This window comes from Nerophis ophidion, linkage group LG08 (assembly GCF_033978795.1).
Source record: "Nerophis ophidion isolate RoL-2023_Sa linkage group LG08, RoL_Noph_v1.0, whole genome shotgun sequence".
NCBI lineage: Eukaryota > Metazoa > Chordata > Actinopteri > Syngnathiformes > Syngnathidae > Nerophis > Nerophis ophidion.
The window spans coordinates 18,745,505-18,764,184 of NC_084618.1; the positions used below are offsets into that span (position 1 = coordinate 18,745,505).

The following is an 18,680-nucleotide window of genomic DNA, read 5'->3' on the forward strand; positions in this document are numbered from 1 at the left end:
ATTTTGGTCACATGCATACACCAAAAGACACTTTCAGATATTTTGGTCACATTTAAACGCCAAAAGACACTTTGTGACATTTTGGTTTCATGCACAAGCCAAAACACACTTCCAGATATTTTGGTTACAAGCACACGCCAAAAGACACTTTCAGACATTTTGGTCACACGCACACACCAAACGACACTTTCAGACCGTTTGGTCACATGCACACACCAAAAAACACTTTCAGACATTTTGGTCACATACACACGCCACAAGACACTTTCATACATTTTGGTCACATACACTAACCAAAAGACACTTTCAGACAGTTTGGTCACCAGCACACACCAAAAAACACTTTCAGACATTTTGGTCACATGCACACACCAAAAAACACTTTCAGACATTTTGGTCACATGCACACGCCACAAGACACTTTCATACATTTTGGTCACATACACTAACCAAAAGACACTTTCAGACAGTTTGGTCACCAGCACACACCAAAAAACACTTTCAGACATTTTGGTCACATGCACACACCAAAAAACACTTTCAGACATTTTGGTCACATACACACGCCACAACACACTTTCATACATTTTGGTCACATACACACGCCACAAGATACTTTCATACAATTTGGTCACATACAGACGCCACAGGATACTTTCATACATTTTGGTCACATACACACACCAAAAGACACTTTCAGACATTTTGGTCACATGCACACACCAAAAGACACTTTGAGACATTTTAGTCTCACGCTAAAAGACACTTTCAGACATTTTGATTTCATGCACACGCCAAAAGACACTTTCATACATTTTGGTCACATGCACACGCCAAATGACACTTATATACATTATGGTCACATGCACACGCCAAAAGAAACTTTCAGACATTTTGGTCACATGCACACACCAAAAGACACTTTCAGACATTTTGGTCACATGCACACACCAAAAGACACTTTCAGGAAAGGTTTGTTTGAAGCCTCCATCAGGGAAGTCAGCTTTGGGAGACTTTTGTCTATTGGTTTGAAAAGATTTCTTAGATTTCCGAACGACAAAATTAATTTTGGTTTTTCTTTAGAGTAGTCAGTGTGTAGCTTGTACAGAAGTCTAGATGACCGAGTACGCCTCACAGGAAATATTTGTATGTAGGAAGGGAAGGATTCAGGTGCACAAAAGAATTGCGCAGGAGTCCATTCCCAGCTGTGGTGTGTCACCATGGTCTTGTCTCCTCCTCCCAGCTGTGGTGTGTCACCATGGTCTTGTCTCCTCCTCCCAGCTGTGGTGTGTCACCATGGTCTTGTCTCCTCCTCCCAGGCCAGCAGCGACGCAGAGAGCGTGGGGAATTGTCCTTTCTGCCAGAGACTCTTCATGATCCTCTGGTTGAAGGGGGCCAAGTTCAAGCTCACCACGGTGGACATGAAGCGGTGAGCACTCAACTTATTTCATGTTTTTGCATCTCCACGTGTTTGGCGATGCTTAATGAGGAGGATCCAGGCACCTTCTAGTCTGGTTTAGAACAGGTGTGCCCGGACGTTTGTCTCCAAGGACCCAGGTGAAAATGTCAATGTCAAATAATAGATAAATAAATAAATAAATATTGAATAAATAAAATAATAAATGAAAAAAACAATGAATAAAAAAATATGGAATAAATTAATCAATTATTTTAAATAAATAAATGAATTATAAAACATGTACAAATAAATGAATACAAATATAAATAAAATATTTTAAATGTAACAAAATAGCTGAATGAATAAATGAATGAATAAACATATATACTAACACATGTTCACACGCATACATATATACACGCAAACACATATACACGTGTACACACATACTGTAGTATACACACATACACCTACACACATTTACACATAGATACCTACACACATATACACTTTTACACGTACACATTTACATGTACACGTATACACACATAGTATACACATATACACTTACACACGTATACATATATACAACTACACATATACACGTTTACACCTACAGGTGTACACACATAGTATACACGTACGTATACAGGTACACGTATACACGTACACGTATACACATTTCCACCTACACGTATACACACATAGTATACACCTACACATCTATATACACGTGCACACATATACACATTTACACCTACATATGTACACACGCATACATATATACATTAACACATGTACACACATATACACTCTCACACGTAAACACGTATACACATTTACACCTACACATGTACACACGCATAGATATGTACACACGTATACACCTACACACGTACTGTATACACATTTACACCTACACATGTACACATATGGTATGCACATATACACTTACACACGTATACATACTGTATATACACTTACACAGGTACACACGTATACATTTACACCTACACGTGTACAAACATAGTATACACATACACACTTAAACACATATACACATTTACACACGCATACATATGTACACCTACACATGTACACACATATACACTTACACACGTAAACTCGTATAGACATTTACACCTACACGTACACACACATAATATACACAAACTGTATACACTTACACACGTATACACATACGCCTACACATGTACACACGCATACATATTTATACACACCTACACACATATACACCTACACACGTACACACATGTTTATAACTACACGTGTACTCACATAGTATACTCATATACACTTACACACGTATACATATAAACACCTACACAGGTACACACATATACACCTTTACACCTACACGTGTACACACATAGTATACACGTACGTATACACGTACACGTATACACATTTACACCTTTACGTATACACACATTGTATACACTTACACACATATACACTTACACATGTATACATATATACACTTACACATTAACACATACACACGTGTACACTTTTACACCTACACATGTACACACATAGTATACACCTATACACTTACACATGTATACATCTGCGATGAGGTGGCGACTTGTCCAGGGTGTAATCCGCCTTCCGCCCGATTGTATCTGAGATAGGCACCACCCCTACGACTCCAAAGGCAATAAGCGATAGGAAATGGATGGATGGATGGATGGATGGACATGTATACATATATACACTTACACAGGTACACACATCCACACATTTACACCTACACATGTACACACATAGTATACACGTATGCACTATACACCTACACACATATACACATTTACACCTACACACGTACACACGCATACATATATACACCTACACACACATCCATACATACACATCTACACACATATACACATATACACTTACACATGGATACACGTTTACACCTACACGTGTACACAAGTAGTATACACATATACACCTACACACATATACATATATACACCTACACAGGTACACATATACACGTTTACACATGTATACTTTTACACGAACACACATATATACTTTTACACGTACACACATAGTATACACACATACACTTACACACGTATACACATTTACACCTACACAAGTACACACGCATACATATATACACTTACACACATAAACGCGCATACATATATACACACCTACATACGTACACATATAGTCATATACACTTGCACACGTACACGCGCGTATATATACACACGTGTACATATACACACACCTACACTCCTACACACGTATGCATATATACACACCTACACTCGTATACATATACACACATACATACGTATACATATATACACACCTACACATGTATACATATATACACACCTACACACGTACACGCGCTTACATATATACACACCTACATACGTACACACGTATACACATATACACTTGCACACGTACACGCGCATACATATATACACACCTACACACGTATACATATATACACACCTACACGTGTACACACGCATACACATAGACACCTACACATGTACACACATAGTATACAATTATACACGTATACATACTGTATATACACCTACACATTTACATCTACACGTGTACACACACAGTATACACATTTACACTTACACATGTATACACATTTACACCTACTTGTGTACACACTTAATATACACATTTGCAAGTACACACGTATAAACATTTACACCCACACATATACACACGCATACATATATACACCTACACCTGTACACACATACACACCTACACATGTACACACGTAAACATAAATACACAAACCTACACATGTTCACACGTATACATATATACACACACCTACAGATGTACACGTATACACATATACACCTACACACGTACACGCATGTTTACACCTACACGTGTACACACATAGTATACACATTTACACGTACACACGTATACACATATACACCTACACGCGAACACATGTGTACACATATACACTTACACACGTATACACTTATACACTTACACACATACAAACGCATACATATATACACTTACACACGTATACACTTATACACTTACACACATACAAACGCATACATATATACACTTACACACAAATACACATTTACACCTACACGTGTACACACGTGTATACACTTACACACGTATACACATATGTATGTACACACATATACACGTTTACACTTAGATGTGTACACGCGTATACACATTCTGTGTACACTTACACATGTGTACACTTTGACACTTACACATGTACACACATAGTATACACTTACATGTACACGTGTACACTTACACGTGTATACACGTACACACATACACACTTATGCACTTTAAAAAATAAAATAAGACATTTCAATATGGCCGACGCGTCCTAACCCCCGAACACCTGTACGAAAGTATCAATTCTGTTTATATTTTTATTTGAGAATCGATATTAGAGAATAGAGATCCGGTATCGGCGCTATCGATACTTCAGTATGGATCACTAGTGAACACCTTGAAGTATAACATAAATACTAGTGTACATTATTACTGTACTTCTCCTAGATTACAGTACGAGGACACCTAACTGAGTCCAAGTGCTAGTACACTTAGAAGTAGTACCTCAAAACAACCAGGACTAAAAAAAGGTGTACTGGCCCTTTAAGTAGTGCTTGGTTGCCATGGTGACGATCAAACACGTATTCCCTCCTGCTGGTTGTGTGCGCCAGAGCGCCGGACGTCTTGAAGGACTTGGCGCCGGGCTCCCAGCCTCCCTTCCTGCTCTTCAACGACGAAGTCAAGACGGACACCAACAAGATCGAGGAGTTCCTGGAGGAGAAGTTGGCCCCTCCCAAGTGAGATAAAAGCGCACTTTTGTGGCCCCCCAGAAGGCGCCGAGCACTCACTTGGCTCTCGTGTGACGGCAGGTACGCCAAGCTGGGATGTCGCTACAAGGAGTCCACCTGCATCGGAGAGGACATCTTCCGCAAGTTCTCGGCGTACATCAAGAACGCCAACCCGGGATTGAACAACAGTGAGAACACCTTTGCTTTGTTTGATAGGAGACATGGATGGCAAACTAGAGACCCCCATTAAGTCCCTGGGACGGTCCCGAAGGACCCCAAGGGGCCAAAAAAGTCAGAGATGCAGCCAAAAGGGCTCTTGGCCCCCAGACTCTTTGGGTACATTTTGTGGATATTTAGTGACAAGTCCCTTTTAGGGTCCTCTGTGACTTGGGACTGTTTGGGGTACTTTGGGACCTGTAGTCCTTTTCGAGGCCCCAATCCCTTTAGGGACACTTCTCGTATTAAAGTGGCGCTGAAAGTCCCAGACCCATTGTAAAAGTGGCCCAACCCTGTGAGTCACTCGTCTTTCCTCAGTATGGACTTAGTAGGGGCCAAGTGTCAGGACCTTGTAAGCTAGTAGGGCCAAGTGTCAGGACCTTGTAAGCTAGTAGGGGCCAAGTGTCAGGATCTTCTAAGCTAGTAGGGTCCAAGTGTCAGGACCTTGTAAGCTTGTAGGGGCCAAGTGTCAGGACCTTGTAAGCTAGTAGGGGCCAAGTGTCAGGATCTTCTAAGCTAGTAGGGTCCAAGTGTCAGGACCTTGTAAGCTAGTAGGGCCAAGTGTCAGGACCTTGTAAGCTAGTAGGGGCCAAATGTCAGGACCTTGGAAGCTAGTAGGGGCCAAGTGTCAGGATCTTCTAAGCTAGTAGGGTCCAAGTGTCAGGACCTTGTAAGATAGTAGGGGCCAAGTGTCAGGAACTCCATAGCTACAAGAGGCCAGGTGACAGGACTTTCAAAGTTAGTAGGGTCCAAGTGTATGGACCTTGTGAGCTAGTAGGGGTCAATTGTCAGGACCTTGTAAGCTAGTAGGGGCCAAGTGTCATGACCCTCAAAGCTAGTAGGGCCCAAGTGTCAGGATCTTCTAAGCTAGTGGGGGTCAAGTGTCAGGACCTTTTAAGCTAGTAGGGCCAAGTGTCAGGACCTCATAATTTAATAGAGCCCAAGTGGCAGGACCTTCTAGGCTAGCAGGGGCCAAATGTCAGGAACTTCAAAGCTAGTAGGGTCCAAGTGTCAGGACCAGCAAAGCTAGTAGGGGCCAAGTGTCAGGGCCTCATAATTTAATACAGGCCAAGTGGCAGGACCTTTTAGGCAAGTAGGGGCCAAGTGGCAGGACCTTCTAAGCTAGTAGGATCCAAGTGTCAGGACCTTCTAAGCTAGTAGGGGTCAAGTGTCAGGACCTTCTGAGCTAATAGGATCCAAGTGTCAGGACCTTCTAAGCTAGTAGGGACCAAGTGTCAGGACCTTCAAAGCTAGTAGGGGATCAAGTGTCAGGACCTCCATAGCTAGTAGGGGCCAAGTGTCAGGACCTTCAAAGCTAGTGGGGGATCAAGTGTCAGGACCTCCATAGCTAGTAGGGGCCAAGTGTCAGGGCCTTCTAAGTTGGTAGGGGCCAAGTGTCAGGACCTTTTAAGTTGGTAGGGGCTAAGTGTCAGGACCTTCTAAGTTGGTAGGGGCCAAGTGTTAGGACCTTGTGAGATAATAGGGGTCAAGTGTCAAAGCCTTCTATGCTGGAAGGGGCCAAGTGTCAGGACTTTGGGAGCTATTAGGGGTCAAGTGTCAGGACCTTCTAAGCTAGTAGGGGCCAAGTGTCAGGACCTTCTAAGTTGGTAGGGGCTAAGTGTCAGGACCTTCTAAGTTGGTAGGGGCCAAGTGTCAGGACCTTGTGAGATAGTAGGGGTCAAGTGTCAAGGCCTTCTATGCTGGAAGGGGCCAAGTGTCAGGACCTTCTAAGCTGGTAGGGGCCAAGTGTCAGGACCTTCTAAGTTGGTAAGGGCTAAGTGTCAGGGCCTTCTAAATTGGTAGGGGCCAAGTGTCAGGACCTTGTGAGATAGTAGGGGTTAAGTGTCAAGGCCTTCTACGCTGGAAGGGGCCAAGTGTCAGGACTTTGGGAGCTATTAGGGGTCAAGTGTCAGGACCTTCTAAGCTAGTAGGGGCCAAGTGTCAGGACCTTCTAAGTTGGTAGGGGCTAAGTGTCAGGGCCTTCTAAGTTGGTAGGGGCCAAGTGTCAGGACCTTGTGAGATAGTAGGGGTCAAGTGTCAAGGCCTTCTATGCTGGAAGGGGCCAAGTGTCAGGAATTTGGGAGCTATTAGGGGTCAAGTGTCAGGACCTTGTGAGATAGTAGGGGCCAAGTGTCAGGACCTTCTAAGCTAGTAGGGGCCAAGTGTCAGGACCGTCTAATTTGGAAATGTCTTCATAATATGTTCATAATTGTTTTACCCTGTATAAATAAATGTTAGATAATCATAAAATTACATGACAACTGGGATGTAAATGTATATATACTACATTACCCAGAATGCTTAGGACCAGGATTTAGGTGTGAGCTACAACAATTGTGAGGTTTGACCAATAAATCGTTGATGTTTTGTCAAACCATGTTGTTCCCGCTTCGTCTACAGATATTTTGATACCTTTTAGCATGTTAATGTTAGTATGCTAGCTTTTTTTAATTTTTTTGTGAATTTTTTCATGTTTTAGTATTTGATGCATGCTAATATTAGCAGGCTAACATTTAAAAAAAAAAAATCAGGAAGTCACCTCGGAAAAATATTTTGGTACTTGACGGTTAGCATTTGAGCATACTAACATTTCCATGCTAGTTTTTTTTTTTTTTTTAACAGCAACCATTAGCATTGTAATATTAGCATGCTAGTTTTTTTTTAAGGAATACACTACAGTGTCAGATATTTTGTTACATGACGAATGATACCTTTTAGCATGTTAATGTTAGTATGCTAGTTTTTGTTTTTTTTTGCTAATTTTGTCATATTTGTCATGTTTATAATGCTAGCAGGCTACCATTATAAACAATTTTTTTAGGTACTCACTCCTGAATAATAGTTCGGTACTTGACACATGTTACGGTTAGCATTTGAGCATACTAACATTTCCATGCTAGATTTTTTTTTTTTTTACCAGCCCCCCGCTCAATCATTAGCATTTTAATATTAGCATGCTAGTATTTTGTAAGACATACACCACAGTGTGAAATATTTTGTTACTAGACGAATGATACCTTTTAGCATGTTAATGTTAAAATGTTAGCTTTTTCTTGTTTAGCTAATTTTGTAGGTACACACTTCAGTCATATTTTGGTATTTTATACATGCTAACATTAGCAGGCTAGCATTTTAAACAATTTTTTCAGGTACTCACCCCAGAATAATAGTTTGGTACTTGACACATGTTACAGTTAGCATTTTAGCATACTAACCTTTCCATGCTAGTTTTTTTTTTCAGCTAGTTTAGCACCTCAGTGTCATATATTCAGGTATTTCACTAATGCTAACTGTAAGCATGGAATTGTTAGCATAGCCTTTTCAGCAAGTTAGCTTTTTTGAGCCCATTTTGTGCATATTTCATCTAGCCAGCGTGCTCTGTTAGCATTTCAGTTCGGCTTAGGCTCTTCAGCATTCACACCAAATTTATACTGCTTTGAAACTTTGCCCTGACTAGCTTAGCCTCGTCGCAGGTATGCCGCCTATTTATAGCTATGCCTTGAGGGCTAATAGTTTGTTTCAAACAGTTGGGAAATAGGAAGTGTTCCCTTAATCATGTTAATGGTTTATATGACTTTTATATAAAATCGTGTTTTTATGAGGCCTCCACACACTGCTATTAGCATTTTACACACACTCATAATTACTTCCTACGCTCTTAAAGGGGAACCGCCCTTTTTTTGGAATTTTGCCACTATGTAAGACAAGAACACACATGTTTTTAACAAAAAATGTTATGCATTCTAAATCGTAAATAAACCTTAGCAAAAACCTCCATCAAGGTTTTATATACATGCCGTATGTATGTATGTAGTATCTAGTAACGTTCATAATAACATGTAATATTTACATATTTTGATCATTTTAAGTGTGTTAATTTCACAATGTTTACTTTTCCCTTTGACAACAACGAGACTACTAATCATGGCAGACTTGATGAGAGACAGCAAAGACTACTTTGGGACAAATGATGATCCGGAATTTCTATTTTTGAGCCTGAATATAAGGAGGATGATGTACAAGTTTTAGAAACTAAACAGACGCAGCTTTAGTCAAACACTAAGCATCATGTAGCAGTATTGCTAAGCGCTAAACAAGATGTACATTTTTTTAATTAGATGAAACGTGGTAATTGTGGAACTCTTTCAACGGGAATTTACCCAAAATTTGGGAATTTTTTTGAAAGTGGTAAAAAGCTTGAATGTTCGGAATGAGTTGAAATGGTTGGTGTTGAAATTTTTCAAATCGGTCGAGAAATGTTTGAAGTAGTAACATGTTGGATTGAGAAATGGTATTACGGAATTCCTGGAAAAAAAAATTGAATTTTTCCAGTTAAAAAAAACTACTTAGTTTTTTTGTCCTGATTAAGAGGAATGTTTTGACGGTGGAACGGTTGAAGTGGGTTGAAAAATGTGGGAGGAGTCGCAATAGGACTTTGGAAAACTAAGAATTCTGGAAAATCCTGGATTTTTTTTTAACTCGGGAAAAGGGGTAGTTTACATTTCCAGGATGGTGGAATGGTTTGACTAAGTTGAAAAATGTGGGGATTGTGGAAGTTTGAAAAATGGACAATTAATTTTGAATGGGGTAAAATGAAAAAAAATAATAATAATAATTATGGGAAATCCGGGAACTTTTTTATATTTTTTTAAGTAGAGCACACAAATCCCAAACAGGCTGAATATTTTGAAGTTGGAACGGTTTGAATCTGATGGAAAATGTGGGAATTGTGGAACTTTGAAGAAGAATTGGGGAATTTCCCCCAAATTTGGGAATTTCAGGAAAAGCGGTAATTTTTTTTTCCAAAATTGTAAAAAAACATGAATGATCTGAATGAGTTGAAATTGTTGGTGTTGAAATTTTTCAAATCGATCGAGAAATTTTGAAGTAGAAACATGTTGGATTGAGAAATGGTATTACGGAATTCCTGGAATTTTGGGAAAACTGGGATTTTTTTCAATAAAAAAACAAAAACAACACTTTGTTTGTTTTGTCTTAATTAAGAGGATTTTAGTTTTGTCTTAATTAAATCACACAATTCCCAAACAGGCTGAATATTTTTAAGTTGGAATGGTTTGAATCAGATGGAAAATGTGGTAATTGTGGAACTTTGAAAAAGAATTGGGGAATTTCCCCCAAATTTGGGAATTTCGGGAAAAGCGAGATTATTTTTTGAAAATGGTAAAAAACTTGAATGAAATTGTTGGTGTTGAAATTTTTCAAATCGGTCGAGACATTTTGAAGTAGAAACATGTTGGATTGGGAAATAGTATTATGGAATTCCTGGAATTTCGGGAAAACTGGGAATTTTTCCATTAAAAAAACAAAGCTTTGTTTATTTTGTCTTAATTAAAAGGATTTTAGTTTTGTCTGAATTGAAGCACACGATTCCCAAACAGGCTGAATATTTTAAAGTTGGAACGGTTTGAATCTGATGGAAAACGTGGGAATTGTGGAACTTTGAAAAAGAATTGGGGAATTTCCCCCAAATTTGGGAATTTCGGGAAAAGCGGGATTTTTAAAAAAAAAAGGTAAAAAACTTGAATGAAATTGTTGGTGTTGAAATTTTTCAAATCGGTCGAGACATTTTGAAGTAGAAACATGTTGGATTGAGAAATGGTATTACGGAATTCCTGGAATTTCGGGAAAACTGGGAATTTTTCCACTTAAAAAACTGCTTTGTTTTTTTGTCTCAATTAAGAAGAATGTTTTGACGGTGAAACGGTTGAAGTGGATTGAAAATTGTGTGAGGAGTAGTCGCCAGAAAAAAAGTTTGAAATAGAGCTTTGGAAAACTAAGAATTCTGGAAAATCCTGGATTTTTTTAAAACTTAGAAAACGGGTAATTTAAATTTCAAGGATAGTGGAATGTGTTAAAGCTGGAATGTATTTTTGTAAGTTGAAAAATGTGGGAATTGTGAAAGTTTGAAAAATGGACTATTCATTTTGAATGGGGAAAATTAAATAAAAATGGAATTATGGGAAATCCGGGAATTTTTATAATTGTTGGAGTAAAGGACACAATTCCCAAACAGGCTGAATATTTTGAAGTTGGAAAGTTTTGAATCAGATGGAAAATGTGGGACTTGTGGAACTTTGAAGAAGAGTTGGGGAATTTCCCCAAAATTTGGGAATTTCGGGAAAAGCGGGAATTTTTTGGCCCAAAATTGTAAAAAACATGAATGATCTGAATGAGTTGAAATTGTTGGTGTTGAAATTTTTCAAATCGATCGAGAAATTTTGAAGTAGAAACATGTTGGATTGAGAAATGGTATTACGGAATTCCTGGAATTTCGGGAAAACTGGGAATTTTTCCATTAAAAAAACAACAACGCTTTGTTTTTTTTGTCATAATTAAGAGGATTTTTGTATTGTCTTAATTAAAGCACACAATTCCCAAACAGGCTGAATATTTTGAAGTTGGAATGGTTTGAATCTGATGGAAAATGTGGTAATTGTGGATCTTTGAAAAAGAATTGGGGAATTTCCCCCAAATTTGGGAATTTCGGGAAAAGCGGGAATTTTTTTTTTCAAAATTGTAAAAAACATGAATGATCCGAATGAGTTGAAATTGTTGGTGTTGAAATTTTTCAAATCGGTCGAGACATTTTGAAGTAGAAACATGTTGAATTGAGAAATGGTACTACGGAATTCCTGGAATTTCGGGAAAACTGGGAATTTTTCCATTGAAAAAATGCTTTGTTTGTTTTGTCTCAATTAAGAGGATTTTAGTTTTGTCTTACTTAAAGCACACAATTCCCAAACAGGCTGAATATTTTGAAGTTGGACTGGTTTGAATCTGATGGAAAATGTGGTAATTGTGGAACTTTGAAAAAGAATTGGGGAATTTCCCCCAAATTTGGAAATTTCGGGAAAAGCGGGATTTTTTTTGAAAATGGTAAAAAAAACTTGAATGAGTTGAAATTGTTGGTGTTGAAATTTTTCAAATCGGTCGAGACATTTTGAAGTAGAAACATGTTGAATTGAGAAATGGTATTACGGAATTCCTGGAATTTCGGGAAAACTGGGAATTTTTCCATTGAAAAAATGCTTTGTTTGTTTTGTCTCAATTAAGAGGATTTTAGTTTTGTCTTACTTAAAGCACACAATTCCCAAACAGGCTGAATATTTTGAAGTTGGACTGGTTTGAATCTGATGGAAAATGTGGTAATTGTGGAACTTTGAAAAAGAATTGGGGAATTTCCCCCAAATTTGGTAATTTCGGGAAAAGCGGGAATTTTTTTTAAAATGGTGAAAAAATTGAATGAGTTGAAATTGTTGGGGAAAATTAAATAAAAATGGAACTATGGGAAATCCGGGAATTTTTATAATTGTTGGAGTAAAGGACACAATTCCCAAACAGGCTGAATATTTTGAAGTTGGAACGTTTTGAATCAGATGGAAAATGTGGGACTTGTGGAACTTTGAAGAAGAGTTGGGGAATTTCCCCAAAATTTGGGAATTTCGGGAAAAGCGGGAATTTTTTTGCCCAAAATTGTAAAAAAACATGAATGATCTGAATGAGTTGAAATTGTTGGTGTTGAAATTTTTCAAATCGGTCGAGAAATTTTGAAGTAGAAACATGTTGGATTGAGAAATGGTATTACGGAATTCCTGGAATTTCGGGAAAACTGGGAATTTTTCCATAAAAAAAAAAAACCGCTTTGTTTGTTTTGTCTCAATTAAGAGGATTTTAGTTTTGTCTTAATTAAAGCACACAATTCCCAAACAGGCTGAATATTTTGAAGTTGGAATGGTTTGAATCTGATGGAAAATGTGGTAATTGTGGATCTTTGAAAAAGAATTGGGGAATTTCCCCCAAATTTGGGAATTTCGGGAAATGCGGGATTTTTTGGGAAAATGGTAAAAAAAAACTTGAATGAGTTGAAATTGTTGGTGTTGAAATTTTTCAAATCGGTCGAGACATTTTGAAGTAGAAACATGTTGGATTGAGAAATGGTATTACGGAATTCCTGGAATTTCGGGAAAACTGGGATTTTTTCCCCATTAAAAAAACAAAAACGCTTTGTTTGTTTTGTCATAATTAAGAGGATTTTAGTTTTGTCTTACTTAAAGCACACAATTCCCAAACAGGCTGAATATTTTGAAGTTGGAATGGTTTGAATCTGATGGAAAATGTGGTAATTGTGGAACTTTGAAAAAGAATTGGGGAATGTCCCCCAAATTTGGGAATTTCGGGAAAAGCGGGAATTTTTTTTGAAAATTGTAAAAAAAATGGATGAAATTGTTGGTGTTGAAATTTTTCAAATCGGTCGAGACATTTTGAAGTAGAATCATGTTGGATTGAGAAATGGTATTACGGAATTCCTGGAATTTCGGGAAAACTGGGAATTTTTCCACTTAAAAAAACGCTTCGTTTTTTTGTCTCAATTAAGAAGAATGTTTTGATGATGAAACGGTTGAAGTGGATTGAAAAATGTGTGAGTAGTCGCCAGAAAAAAGGTTGGAATAGAGCTTTGGAAAAATAAGAATTCTGGAAAATCCTGGATTTTTTTAAAACTTGGAAAATGGATAATTTTAATTTCCAGGATAGTGGAATGTGTTAAAGCTGGAATGGTTTTTGTAAGTTGAAAAATGTGGGAATAGTGGAAGTTTGAAAAATGGACTATTCATTTTGAATGGGGAAAATGAAATAAAAATGGAAATTATGGGAAATCCGGGAATTTTTATAATTGTTGGAGTAAAGGACACAATTCCCAAACCTGCTGAATATTTTGAAGTTGGAACGTTTTGAATCAGATGGAAAATGTGGGACTTGTGGAACTTTGAAGAAGAGTTGGGGAATTTCCCCAAAATTTGGGAATTTCGGGAAAAGCGGGAATTTTTTTGCCCAAAATTGTAAAAAACATGAATGATCTGAATGAGTTGAAATTGTTGGTGTTGAAATTTTTCAAATCGATCGAGAAATTTTGAAGTAGAAACATGTTAGATTGAGAAATGGTATTACAGAATTCCTGGAATATTGGGAAAACTGGGAATTTTTCCATTAAAAAAACGCTTTGTTTTGTTTTGTCTTAATTAAGAGAATTTTAGTTTTGTCTTAATTAAAGCACACAATTCCCAAACAGGCTGAATATTTTGAAGTTGGAATGGTTTGAATCTGATGGAAAATGTGGTAATTGTGGAACTTTGAAAAAGAATTGGGGAATTTCCCCCAAATTTGGTAATTTCGGGGAAAGCGGGATTTTTTTTAAAAATGGTAAAAAAAATTGAATGAGTTGAAATTGTTGGTGTTGAAATTTTTCAAATCGGTCGAGACATTTTCAAGTAGAAACATGTTAGATTGAGAAATGGTATTACGGAATTCCTGGAATTTCGGGAAAACTGGGAATTTTTCCATTAAAAAAACGCTTTGTTTTTTTTATGTCTCAATTAAGAGGATTTTAGTTTTGTCTTAGTTAAAGCACACAATTCCCAAACAGGCTGAATATTTTGAAGTTGGAATGGTTTGAATATGATGGAAAATGTGGTAATTGTGGAACTTTGAAAAAGAATTGGGAAATTTCCCCCAAATTTGGGAATTTCGGGAAAAGCGGGATTTTTTTTTTTTAAATGGTAAAAAACTTGAATGAAAAATGTTGGTGTTGAAATTTTTCAAATCCGTCGAGACATTTTGAAGTAGAAACATGTTGGATTGAGAAATGGTATTACGGAATTCCTGGAATTTCGGGAAAACTGGGAATTTTTCCATAAAAAAAACGCTTTGTTTGTTTTTTCTTAATTAAGGTTAATGTTTTGACGGTGAAACAGTTGAAGTGGGTTGAAAAAATGTGGGAGGAGTAGTTGTCAGAAAAAGGGGTGGAAAAAGAGCTTTGGAAAACAAAGAATTCTGTAAAATCCTGGATTTTTTTAAAACTTAGAAAACGGGTAATTTAAATTTCCAGGATAAAAATGTGGGAATTGTGAAAGTTTGAAAAATGGACTATTCATTTTGAATGGGGAAAATTAAATAAAAATGGAATTATGGGAAATCCGGGAATTTTTATAATTGTTGGAGTAAAGGACACAATTCCCAAACAGGCTGAATATTTTGAAGTTGGAAAGTTTTGAATCAGATGGAAAATGTGGGACTTGTGGAACTTTGCAGAAAAATTGGGGAATTTCCCCAAAATTTGGGAATTTCGGGAAAAGCGGGAATTTTTTTGCCCAAAATTGTAAAAAACATGAATGATCCGAATGAATTGAAATTGTTGGTGTTGAAATTTTTCAAATCGGTCGAGACATTTTGAAGTAGAAACATGTTGGATTGAAAAATGGTATTACGGAATTCCTGGAATATTGGGAAAACTGGGAATTTTTCCGTTAAAAAAACGCTTTGTTTTGTTTTGTCTTAATTAAGAGAATTTTAGTTTTGTCTTAATTAAAGCACACAATTCCCAAACAGGCTGAATATTTTGAAGTTGGAATGGTTTGAATATGATGGAAAATGTGGTGATTGTGGAACTTTGAAAAAGAATTGGGGAATTTCCCCCAAATTTGGGAATTTCGGGAAAAGCGGGAATTTTTTTTGAAAATTGTAAAAAAATTGGATGAAATTGTTGGTGTTGAAATTTTTCAAATCGGTCGAGACATTTTGAAGTAGAATCATGTTGGATTGAGAAATGGTATTACGGAATTCCTGGAATTTCGGGAAAACTGGGAATTTTTCCACTTAAAAAACTGCTTCGTTTTTTTGTCTCAATTAAGAAGAATGTTTTGACGGTGAAACGGTTGAAGTGGATTGAAAAATGTGTGAGGAGTAGTCGCCAGAAAAAAAGGTTGAAATAGAGCTTTCGAAAACTAAGATATCTGGAAAATCCTGGATTTTTTTAAAACTTAGAAAACGGGTAATTAAAATTTCCAGGATAGTGGAATGTGTTAAAGCTGGAATGTTTTTTTGTAAGTTGAAAAATGTGGGAATTGTGAAAGTTTGAAAATGGACTATTAATTTTGAATGGGGAAAATTAAATAAAACTGGAATTATGGGAAATCCGGGAATTTTTATAATTGTTGGAGTAAAGGACACAATTCCCAAACAGGCTGAATATTTTGAAGTTGGAACGTTTTGAATCAGATGGAAAATGTGGGACTTGTGGAACTTTGAAGAAAAATTGGGGAATTTCCCCCAAATTTGGGAATTTCGGGAAAAGCGGGAATTTTTTTTTTCAAAATTGTAAAAAACATGAATGATCCGAATGAGTTGAAATTGTTGGTGTTGAAATTTTTCAAATCGGTCGAGACATTTTGAAGTAGAAACATGTTGGATTGAAAAATGGTATTACGGAATTCCTGGAATATTGGGAAAACTGGGAATTTTTCCGTTAAAAAAACGCTTTGTTTTGTTTTGTCTTAATTAAGAGAATTTTAGTTTTGTCTTAATTAAAGCGCACAATTCCCAAACAGGCTGAATATTTTGAAGTTGGAATGGTTTGAATCTGATGGAAAATGTGGTAATTGTGGAACTTTGAAAAAGAATTGGGGAATTTCCCCCAAATTTGGGAATTTCGGGAAAAGCGGGATTTTTTTTTGAAAATGGTAAAAAAATTGAATGAGTTGAAACTGTTGGTGTTGAAATTTTTCAAATCAGACGAGACATTTTGAAGTAGAAACATGTTGGATTGAGAAATGGTATTACGGAATTCCTGGAATTTCGGGAAAACTGGGAATTTTTCCATTAAAAAAACGCTTTGTTTGTTTTGTCTTAATTAAGAGGAATGTTTTGACGGTGAAACGGTTGAAGCGGCTTGAAAAATGTGGGAGGAGTAGTTGCCAGAAAAATGCGTGGAAATAGGGCATTGGAAAACCAGGAATTCTGGAAAATCCTGGAATTTTTTTGAACTTGCAAAAAGGGTAGTTTAAATTTCCAGGATGCTGGAATGGTTTGAAATGGTTGAAACATGTGGAAATGGGGAACGTTTCAAAAATGGACAATTCATTTCAAATGGGGAAAAATATCCTGGAAAACTGTGAATTCCGAGAATTTTTGAAGAAGAATAAATAGATGAGTTTTGTTGTCGAAAACCATATGTGTGAATGTTTTGGAGCGTTCACACAACTAAGTGCATGCACTACTCCTCACATGTGCTGATAAATGAGAATAATTTGGTGTTGCAGTGCTGGAAAAGAAATTCCTGTCCACCCTGGTGAAACTCAACATGTACTTTGAGACGACGCTCCCTCACGAGCTGGACCGGAACCCCAACCTCACAGAGTCCCGTCGTCCCTACCTGGACGGGGACACGCTCACCTTGGCAGACTGCAACCTGCTTCCCAAACTCAACATCATCAAGGTGACACCTTTTTGAACCTTGTAAAATGACAAGAAATATTCTATAAATGTTTCCAACAACAGGGCAGTAAAACGGCCGATCAAACAAAACAGAAGTCATCGGCGTAGACCCGCTAGCTACACGAGCTAGCTTTCCACTCCCCTCAACAGACTCAATAACTCCCCGGTGACGTAAAACTAACACAGACACTCGTAAAACGTTAGCGCATTAGCTAATGCTAACGACGCTAGCATGATTACATCACGATAGTGCGTGGGAAACTCTCCGACAGACATCACACATTCGACGCTTTGGTAAGCATGAATTGTTTTAGTTATATTGTAAAACTTAGACGTTGCTTGGAGTGACGGAGGAAGCATCGGTAGGAGTAGGAACGCTATGGACGGCCGCTTCCAGGTAAAAGCTCGGTCTAAACAGAAGGGCCGTGCGCCAACTCGTCCAAAAGATGGCGCCACGCACCTCTTTGCTCGTTGTAAAAAAAATAATTAACTAATTGTGGCTGTTGGCAAAGAAAAATCCATAAATTATCCGCACCATTTTGTAAGCCGCAGGGTTCAAAGCGTGGGGGAAAAAAGTAGTATTTACAGTAATATGTACCTGAAGGACCACCGTGATGTAGTCTCCAAACATGTGAATTACTACTTCTACGACTACTGCTACTCCTACTACTACTATGACTACTATAACTGTGACTATGGCTACTACTACTATTAATTACTACTTCAACGATGACTACTACTACTATGGACGGCCACTATAACTATGACTGCAGCTACCATTACTATCAATTAAAACTTCTACTACTACTACTATAACTATGGCTACTATTACTATGACTACGACTATTACTACTAATACTAAGTTCTACTTCTACAACTACTACTACTTTATTATGACTGATTACAATAACTATGATTAG

General features: G+C 37.4%; 1 protein-coding gene across 1 annotated transcript in view; it reads left to right on the forward strand.

Moving 5' to 3' along the window:
* clic3 (chloride intracellular channel 3) overlaps nt 1–18,680 on the forward strand; it is a 40,198-nt gene that overhangs the window by 16,754 nt on the left and 4,764 nt on the right. The window contains exons 3-6 of the mRNA XM_061907939.1: nt 1,320–1,429; nt 5,140–5,265; nt 5,338–5,444; nt 17,586–17,761. Coding sequence (XP_061763923.1) covers nt 1,320–1,429; nt 5,140–5,265; nt 5,338–5,444; nt 17,586–17,761 — 519 coding nt within the window. The remainder of the gene's footprint in view (nt 1–1,319; nt 1,430–5,139; nt 5,266–5,337; nt 5,445–17,585; nt 17,762–18,680) is intronic.